Genomic DNA, 10,638 nt, shown 5'->3' on the forward strand with positions numbered 1-10,638 from the left:
TCAGACCCTAACCAAAGACAAACCAACAGAGCTAACCATTCCCCGTACTTCTTTCTTTTTTTTTTAATTGCATTTCTTATTCTTGCTAGCTTTTTTTTCTACCCTCTATTCATTGTTGTGTAAATGGAAACCATGTGTGTAATAGGGACGGGTATTTCAAGCACAACTCCGATTAAAAATTCATTCATTCACTCATCATTATTTATGTTTTGAAGGAGTTCCACACAGAACTTTCTGACCGCTGTAGTTGTACTTTGCATGTGTCCTCGTGTTCACACGGGGACATGTAATAACCGGCACAGCTTTTACCTACAAAGCTCCGGACCCCTGAAAGCATCGTGTTCTTCTCCCTGAGTTAAGCAATGGTGGCCTGCAGGCAGGTTTTCAGCCGCATTACCGCCATCTTCTGACGGGAGTAAACGCCTTACAAACAAATAAGGACAAACGAAAGTTGCATGTACTAATCTGATTTTGGAGATTGAAACGACTATTAGAATATTGGAAATTTGTGACCCATCCCTAGTATGTAATAAGTTGCATGAATACAATGGAAAACGATTCAAATCCCCCCCCAAAAAAAAAAATCACATATCGCTAACAAGATACATTAACATAGATCAATATGATATAATAATTAATCAATATTTCAATATTTAAGGCCTCTTACAACTTACAATAAGAAGACTTGAAGACATTTTATAATTTGAAGGTTTTCTTTTTCAATAAAAGGCTTTTTAAGGATCCTTAAGAAGGATCTGTTCCTGTGAACTTAAAATATGTAGGCCTTAATCAAACCCTGTTCAAATGGAGGTTTTGAAATTCCTTTGCTGAATCCAAAAGTTCTGAGACTGCTCCCGTTGCACGCAAACAGTGCACAGCACCGCGACATGCACGGAGCACAGAGAAGCTAAACCCTCTGTGAGTATGGACTTCAAATTTCCTCACTTTACCAAAAATCAGCTCCTGACTTACCCGTGGGTCGGCGATTCTGTATGAACCTGAAAACTCGATCCATTCGTTATCAAAATAATTATTTTTCAGTCACCTAATTGGTTAATTGACTAATTGTTGTCAGCGTTAGTAAGTAAAAGAGCCAAGAGTGTAGTAGTCCTGAGATAGAAGATAATAAGCAAAATAAAACCTACCCAGAAGCACGTTAACTCACCCGACTCTCTGCTCGTCTTATCCTCTCTCTGGGCATCAGGCTGTCGAAGGAGCTGGAGGAGAGCGAGGGGAAGCTGACGGCGCTCACGCAGGAGCAGAGCGAGGAGCAACGGAGGTGGCGGGAGGAGCTGGAAGAGCTGAGGCAGGAGATGGAGGACGTGAGAAAGGAGGCGCAGGAGGCCCAGGCGCTGGCCCTGCAGGACGAGAAGGCCGCCGTGGAGAAGCAGAGGGCCGTTGCCATGTCTCACATCGAGGGCTGGCTGAGGGAGGTACGTACATCCCAACGTTTCTGACAAACACGGTCGGAGCTTTGGACCGATTCAGTTTCTAAATAAGAGGTTCTCTGACACAAAATGGTGGAATTGTTAAATCGGAATAAGCCAATGCTTTTGGCAAACCTTTTATTATAGGTCCAAGCACTAATAGTCCTGAAACACTTATTTTACTCAGATTATTGTTATCATTTTGATGGTCTTGTTCAGAACCTCTCTGCTAAAAGTGATTGTGCAGCAAAAAGTCTCATGAACGTGTTATAAATATCACAGGTGATGAATTGCCTGATGTAGCCAATGAGAACTACATCTGAACAAAGTGGCTACGATCGACACTGTGTTTAGCAAATAGACAACATCAAAGGAAACGTACCATAACCTGCGCTGTTTTACTACTGGGTTACAGTATTATGGGATGTTGTCATCGGCCAATAATACAGAGGATATCGTGTTTTCCTAAATTCTATACTAACTTTGGGATGCATTTTGGAATGGAAGAACTTGTGCATTTTTTTCCCCCACCACTCGCACTTACTGTTACATATAGGTAAGATTACTGCAACCAAGACCTGGTTCTGATCTTACAGGCAACTGATTACTGTTTCAAGACAGACCAAACTAATTTAAACCTCCCCTTTAACATACAGGCCCGGTTCAACGGCAGTAAAAATGAAATTGTCCAGCGCTCTTGACATCGATCGTGTCTTCGCCTGTCCGTAGGTTGGACAGTACCTGGACGCTCTCCGAGTGGAGTTCCCGCAGCAGTACCCGCACGAGAGGCTGAAATGGGAGAAGAAAGAAGGTTTGGTCCGGAAGAACCAGGCCGAGCTCCAGAGCCGCCTGCAGGAGGTTCTGCAGCAAATCCAGCAGGGCCGAGAGTTAGAGTCCCTCCCCAGGATCAATGTGCCTTCTTTGCCGCAGGTCCCCTTGGTAAGACATGTCTGACACACTGGAGGGGATAGGGATGTGAATTTCAAGCAAAGCTACTATTTGAAATTCGCTCTGAACTATTCAAATTTTTTTTTTTTTTTAATATGGGCTCTAGTCGTCTTTGCATGTTTCCCCACATTCGCACCCGGACATCTTAATACCCGGATAGTTTCACATGCAAATGTCCGGAACCCTGAAAGCAGTGATCTTCTTCTCCCCATGTTATTTAATGGCGGCTGGCAGGCAGCTTTTGTGGCGCATTACCGCCACCTTCTGACAGGAGTAATGCATTACAACCAGGCGCCGGTAGAAAAAAAAACAAGGGAAATAAAGATGATTTTGGAGATTAAAACGACTATTCGAATATTGGAAAATTCATGACCAATCCCTAATTAATAACAGTAGTTAACTGTAGAGGTGCAGTCAGAACTACTACCAGAAAACCACCTGCCAGCTACTCGTTGTAACTTTCCATCCTTTCCCCTCACAGGCTGAGCTGAGGTTCAGCCAGGCGATGCAGTCTCTAGTTCGTCCGCAGTTCCCGCCTCCGCCTCCTCTGAACCCGGCGAACCATCCCCTCCCGCCGCAGAGACACCCGCACTATTACCAGCCTTGGCACCATCACCCTCACCACTCCCAGCAGTACCGTGCGCCCTACCTCCACCCTCAACACCATCCGGTGCAGCAGCAGTTCTTTCAACCCCCCCCGTCGCCACAGCACCATCCCCCACCCCAGTTCCAGTCTCTCCACATGCCTCCGCCTCAATTCCAGCCCCACATCAGAGCCCCAGTGAGGATGACCCCGCCTCCCAGCCTGTCCCCGTCCCCGTCCCCTCCCGTTCAGCCTTTCCTCCCCGTCTCTCCTTCCCCGCCGCCTCCCACAGCTCCCGCCGCCTCCGCCGGCAAACTGGACAAGGTCCTGGAGAAGCTCGGGACACGGTTCCCACAATGCAACAGGGCTCAGCTGACATCGCTGCTGCAGCAGGTGAAGAGCTCTCGCGGCACCTTGGCCGGCATGTCCATGGAAGAGGTGATCGAACAGGTCGGCTTCAAGCTGGCCCAGAACGAGAGGTCCGCCCCGGAGCCCGGCAGACGCCAAACGCCTCTGGGACCCATCCAGAGGCCGACCCCTCCCCTGCAGAGACCCGCCGCCGGCGGAGGCCAGGCCGCGGGGTCCCGCAAGCTCTGCCTGATGTGCCAGAATCACGTGGACCCGGAGAGCCGCTACCCGCTGAGCTGCTCCCACACCATCCACAAAGACTGCATCCAGGTGTGGCTGCAGTCCAGCAAGAACAACTCCTGTCCCTTCTGTCCAGGGAAGTGACAGAGAGAAAAAACAAAAACTGTTGGACATGACTTAAACCGGTGCCACGCAAAATATCAATTATATATTATAACTATATCGTAATAAAAATGTAATTATTCCAATGCTGTGTGTCTGTGACTTTGATTTCTGGATGTTTGAATCGCAGTTAGTGGGTCCTGCTTTCTGTCATCGCGTTTTACTTCATTTATTTACTTAAACTTTGATTTTGAGGACTACAGAATTTCTGACGCTTTTATTTTAAAGGTAACATGTTTCCCGCCCTGAGATGCTGAAAGCTCTGCACATTGATGGGGCGGTGTTGATTGACTCGCCTTATAGGTGTATCTCACTGCTGAGACTCCCAGGCTTTATGCCCAGATGCAGGAAAGGAGGCTCCGACTGATTCGTCGAACCTTAAGATTCAGGAGGAGCCGTACTGATTCCATCGTAGCAGCGGAAAAGGGAACTCACTATTTTGCCATTGGGAGGCTTGAGTGTGCCCATGAGTTTGTGGACTGGGAGATAGAGAGCTAGAGAAAGAGAGAGCGATAGAAAGAGAGATAGAAAGGGAGAGAGATAGAGAGAGAGAGAGAGATAAGCCTCCCAATGGCAAAATAGTGAGTTCCCCGAGATCTATCTATATCTATCTATCTATACACATGTGGGTGTATGCATGTAATAATATTCAATATTATTTCCAATAATTGAAAAATAAAACACATTTTTCTCTTTAACTTAGCTGAATTAATGCTCTTGCTGCCGAATTTTTAATTTACAGCATACACTTTACTCACATAACAAACACTGAGACGCAGACATCAGCCTATAAACACTCCAGGAAAGAATCTCTTTCCTTTTGAAAGATTCCCCTCCCAAGACAAACACCATATACACATCCTTTCTTTCTCCCTGTGGACATCCGAGTCAGCCTTAATGGGCGTGAGGGCAGTCGATGGGCGAGCTTAAAGGAGCTGTCCCATCCCAATAAATATCACAACACTTACACAGTGCAGAGTGCTGAAAATGTGTCTGCGGTCCCATATATGAGTGGGAAATAATGACGTGTGTGTATTTTTGGATTGCTTCTTGTTTACCGTCTGAACGTCCATCTTTTCTGCTAACAAACTCCACCCCTCCCTCCCTTGTTTTAAAAAGGTTAGTCTCTCGGCCGACTGACCGATTTTACAGGCATATCCGATAAAAAAAAAAAAAAAAAAACTGCTCGACCCCTCGGTAACGCTGCTGTGAGGAAGGAAGAACGCTGCAGAAATGAAAAGACCAAACACTGCTGAGGGTAGAGAGAGAGTTGGGAGGGTTCAAGAAGAGACTGCGAGAGTATTCAGTCCTCAGAGAATAAGGAGGTGTTCTCTGTCAGGGGAACCTGACAGATTCACCTTTAAAAGATTGGAGAAAGTATATATGATTAAAAAAAAAGTAGAAAGACCAAAAATGAAACTAAAATTCAGAATAGTGCTGTACACAGGGATACAACAAGGTATCAGGTTCTTAGCATTTTGCTGCGTGAAGCAACAGTGTCAGGTCGTGTTGGGTTATTTGTGATTATAAATAATGAATGGTCATCAATCAACCAAAACAACCATAACATACTGAGAACTTGAATTACAATTATTAAAAGCATTAGCATCAATCATTCATCAAATGCTATGCTGTTTATCTGTAATCATAAACTAATGTTGTTTATGAATTGTATTTTTATGTTTTGACTGGTAAAGCCTCACTTGTGGCAGATATCACAATTCTTGATAAACCAGCAAATAGAAATGGGGGCCATGTTAAAAGAAATGCAATAAATATACTATTAATAATAATGTCAAGGGACTATTTGTCACCCTGTTACAATTCGTTATCATTTTCAGAAAGCACTCGTCTCATAATCACCCCCAAAAAGTCAAGGAATTTTTTCACAATACTAACCACAGGAGGATGGGAGAGTGAAACCACCAACCACACAACTGAGAATGTGAGAAGCAGGAGAAACCCAGTCACCAAACCCACAACCGTCCGGGCGGCCACGCTGCTGCCGGCCCCAAGTACTCCTAAAAGGAAAAAGAAAATCAAAGTTAAATCAAGTAAAATACTATGGAAATTAAATTCTTGGGGGGTAAAATACTAAAATCAGTTTGTAAAAAGCAGGAAACTAACACCAACAAAAGTCATCTAACTAAACAATACCACAGAAATAAAGAAACACAAAACAGTAGCAAAACAGCAGTGGCTTTCATTTCTGGCCTGAATGTCATGCCTCCTCCATCTGGGCTCACACCGGGTTTGGGCCTCCCTGAGGAGCTGGGTCTGGTGTACAAACAAACAAAAGGTAACAAACAGCAGCCAAACTTTACTTCAAGACTGAACCTAAAAAAAAAACTAAAAAAAACGACCAGATCCCTGCGACTCTCAATGTAGCACTCAGACACCAGAAGGAATAAACAGCTTCACTGCAGCTCATCTGGTGCAGCTTTTGTACCCTGCCTAATGGGTGCTGCAGGAAGTAGGAGGTGCCAAGGACCTGCCTGAACCTCAGGAGGGACATTTCCTCACTGGCTACACTGACATCACTAAATATGTCAACAATTGAATTCAAAAACTGAAGAGACTCTAATCTAGTCAGTAATGTTAAGGTTAAGATTGTAAAACTAGCTCTACATCAGTGGTTCCCACACTTTCCCACACTAGGCTAGCAACCCAAATATCCCAAGTACCACCTCTCAGATACCAACAATATTTTCTTTCATAAAATAAAATTCACTTAGAATTTTTGTGTTTTCTAAGAATTTAAGACTAAAAATAAAAGTTATCCACGAAGTATCTAAAAAAAAAAAAAAAAAAGCTCTTCGGAGCAGGGAGGAGGACATTCAAGAGGCCTGTAAGAATTTCTTAAACATAAGAGGAAATGGCAGAAAGGTCAAATTGGATCTACAGGTGAGGTGGATCCATAAGCTCAGAACCGGCTCCTGTTGCACGCAAACGCCATGATGAAACCTGGAAAACGTACTAACGAAGGCTGCAGTTTCCCCTGCTCGTGAATGTCACAGTGCCGCTGACGTGGTTTTACGCGTATCAGCAACAGTCTATGAATTGTTTTTAATCCACCCTCATTATATGTACAAAAAAATATAAATAACCTGTTAAAAATATAATTATTTACCTATATGTGAAATAAATGTCACCGATATATATGCCATTGATCTTACGTATAATTTTTTTTACTGATATGTCTGAGTTGCTCATACAAAATATTTTCGCATCATGCCGTAATGCAAAGGAATCATCTTTTGGTATGTTTATATGTGTGTTTGTTCCTCACATATCTTGTCAATGATTCTTCCCATTCCAGACCTGAGAATGTGGAATGTTGAATTTGGTCCAATTTGGACATTTGACATGTTTAATATTATCAAAAATTGAAAAAGAAATGTAAATTGATTAAATTATGCTTGGAGAAGGTAGTGTCGTGCCGTGATGCCGGCGAGAAAATTCGTTTTTGTGTCATTCATGATTTAAATCATTCACGAGAGCATGAAAATGATAAAGTCTTTCAGGGTGCCCATGTTGCAGTTCATGGGAGCGTTTGGTGGAATTGGTTTCAGTATTTTAGCCTGACAATTAGTTAGTGCTTTAAAGGGGTCTCAAAACCTTAGGTTGTGGTAATCTAGCTAAAAGAAAATATCTTCCAACAGTAAAATGTTGCACATTGATGCGTTAACAATGTAATAATGTCAGATATAAATCAATATAGCAGCAACAGTTGGCAGTTTTTCAACTGTACTTTGTACTTTGGTACTTAAGAAAACATGTCCTGATAATTCCTCTGAGTTGTAGTGTTTTATTTCTGCATACTGGTACTTACACTTAAATAAATCATATAGTACCTTGTTCACCACTGCCTATTATCACTGGCAGTCAACATCTCGATTGCTTTATTTCAACATGTGAACTATAGAAATCTTTCTCATCCCACAGCAGAAACTGCATAGATTCAGTCAAAAATAGAATTCATTGTTTATGACTCCTCCTTTATTGTAAAGCCCCTTTCACTGTTCTCTACATTTTCATTTATACCCGTGTGGCTGCAGTTTACAGTCGTATCACCAAATGGTTTGTGTTGAAGATGGTCTTTATCAGCTTAGAACTATTGGGGTTTATTGGTGTGTGTGTGTGTGTGTGTGTGTGTGTGTGTGTGTGTGTGTGTGTGTGTGTGTGTGTGTGTGTGTGTGTGTGTGTGTGTGTGTGTGTGTGGTTGGGGGTGGTGGTATTATAGATCCAGTGTGAGTGTCTCCAGGGTTTGGGGGTATTAGTGATGGTCTGCTGTGTCTCCAGTGGATCCTGTGACAGCTCTAATGTCGGTGTGATTTACAGACCACTGGACAAACAAGCATCATTACTGCAGACTGTAAACGTGGGCCTGACCGACCGTTTCCAAAGTGGGGGCTGGGGACCATCAGGGGCCCTTAAGAGACTCCCCCAGGACCTCTCAGTAAAATCAGAGCGTTTTACTTGACTATTATTTCATTCTGGAGGAGATAACGGAGCGAGAATGAGCGATCAGAGGCTTGAGTCTCAATAACCCAAGAATCCTCTCCGCCTTTTCAAATTCTGCAACGCACGGATCCATGCCGTGTGTGTGTGTCTATTTGATATTGGTATTTTATCATATCGTGATATAACACGAGATATTGTCTTTGATTTGAGATACTGTAATATTGTGATTATCGCATAATTACTGTGTTTTCCTGATTTTAAAGACTGCATTACTTTAAAGTGATGCCATTTTCTGAACTTGTCAGACTTTTTACCCACTTCGAGATTATATTCACATTATTATTGATGATTATTCAACACAAATCTCCCCATGTAAATATTTTGTGAGAGCACCAATAGTCATGTCTTTAATATCTGTATTGAGGCATTTGGTTTAAAATTATTGCGATGTTTGATTTTGCCCATATCAAAACAAGTCAAACATGAAATATGGTTGGTAAAACAACAGCTTGGAATATTGAATCAAAATATGTCGACTGCAAAAAAGTTTGTTGTTATCAAGTCAGGCTTTTCAGCAATTGAGTCTTAAAATAAGCCAAAAATAGTAATATTGTTGTTTGTTTTTTAGGTTTAAAGTAAATGTTTATTTTTGATGATTCCAGTGTAGGAAACCTGCATTTTCTTTTTTTAAATGCCACTGTCTTGAAAGCGAGCTGTACCAAAATCAGGAAGTGATGAGCATCTGAGGTTAACATTACTTGACTGTCTGTCACTCTTTCAACCATGGCCTGATAAAGGTTCACTCTGGTCTCACAATAACATTCAATGTCTAATAGACAAAATCAGAGATGTCACAAAAATTCTGAAACGTTCCCTCTGTATCCGACAGAAGCAGCAACAATGTGAACCATTGTAAAATTTGCTTTCGGGAACAGTTGGACTTGTTACGCATTTTACTGTGTAAACAAAGTGCATGGATGATGACATATACGTACTATATATGAGAGTTTGGAAAAGGGGGCAATGATTCTCAGCGACGGCTCAGATTAGGTGTACCTACTTAGGAAGCGCCCCTAGTCTTTTATAAAAAAAATCTCTTGAAACCAGCAGTTAAAGTTGTTAATCTGTTAGGAAAACTTCATAAAGGCTCCTGAACTTAATTTTTTTTTAATTTAGTCTTAAATTAAAAGCACATTTAGTGTGGTCATCCAAAAATATTCATAGAAATTCATAACTTCTTATTTTAGGATGATTAAATGTTATCTTTTCTCGTTAAATATAATAATCCCGTCAAGCAACAAAAGTCTGAGTGGTGAGATATTGAGGGTGACAGTGCAGAATCTTTGAAAGTATCTCAATTCTTTCCTTATATGAAGGCTTAAAATGTCGCCTTTTTTTAGTAGTTTTAATAGCTTTTTAGTAACTACATTTTTATGTCAGTTTTCTTACAGGCTCCTTTTTGGTCACGACATTGTCCGAATCTTTCCTTAAAATGACATATTCCATGCCTCATTGTAACAGGAAGCTCCTTATATGACATTTGGGTTTTAAGAATTCACGTTATTTTAAGATTTTCAGGTCAATGTTTGAAGATTTATTAAAGTGAACTAAATTTTTAAATCAAATCTTCTTGATTTGACAGCCTTTTGTTATGGTAGTTTCTTGTAAATAAGGCATTCATACTTTACTACTATGTAATATTAACTAAAGCATTGTTAATAAAAGAACTTCCAAACATCAAACATTGCTACAGTTTGTCTTTGCAACTTCTCCCGCTTTAACTGAGCTATATCAGAATACAAGTATCAGTATGGTTATCATGATAACGACCCAGCTGAGGGTAGATATACACTTTTATAAGCATTGAGATTTATATCTTATAGTTATGTGTTTGCTGATGTTGCTATGACATTTTCTTTTGAAAAAAGACACACCATTTGTGTCTGTTAAATCACATAAATGTTAAACTGTATTTTCTCTCTGATGTCATCTGTATGAGGAGGGAAACGCAGCCAAGAAGCTGGAAACCAGAAGAGATTTTTTAAGAAAATTGGGGGGACTGACAGAGGAGCTGAAGGCCAAATGGCTGCTAAGAACCAAACTGCTGCTGCTGGTTCTTGAAGTCAGTTTGTTTCCACACAAAAAATGCAGCTTAAAAACAATGCTACCCCCTGCTGACACTGCAGGGAAACTACATACCAGCAGACAGCAGCAAGGCTCAGCATTCAAGTCAGAAAAAATACCAAAAGCTATGGGAATAGATTTATCCTCTTCAACTGCCTGTACTTCAACAAAAAACAGCATTTAATATAGAAAATATGAGAAAGTTTAAAAATGTAAAAAAAAAAAAAAATTGAGCTCCTGAGGAGTCTTTTTTTTTTTTTTTTTTTTTAATGTTTTTTACACAAAGTAAAAAAAAAAAATCTAATCATATCACTCAGTGGCTAAATCATAAGCTAAAAAAGA

General features: G+C 41.3%; 1 protein-coding gene across 1 annotated transcript in view; it reads left to right on the forward strand.

Moving 5' to 3' along the window:
* rnf214 (ring finger protein 214) overlaps positions 1-3,826 on the forward strand; it is a 7,882-nt gene extending 4,056 nt beyond the window's left edge. Inside the window, exons 4-6 of the mRNA XM_069705914.1 lie at positions 1,205-1,433; positions 2,157-2,366; positions 2,857-3,826. Coding sequence (XP_069562015.1) covers positions 1,205-1,433; positions 2,157-2,366; positions 2,857-3,690 — 1,273 coding nt within the window. The 3' untranslated portion in view covers positions 3,691-3,826. The remainder of the gene's footprint in view (positions 1-1,204; positions 1,434-2,156; positions 2,367-2,856) is intronic.
* Positions 3,827-10,638: the final 6,812 nt, after the last annotated feature.

This window comes from Brachyistius frenatus, unplaced genomic scaffold, assembly GCF_029030835.1.
Source record: "Brachyistius frenatus isolate BFR_SWC_R1_liver_20210118 unplaced genomic scaffold, ASM2903083v1 Contig_60, whole genome shotgun sequence".
Lineage (NCBI taxonomy): Eukaryota > Metazoa > Chordata > Actinopteri > Embiotocidae > Brachyistius > Brachyistius frenatus.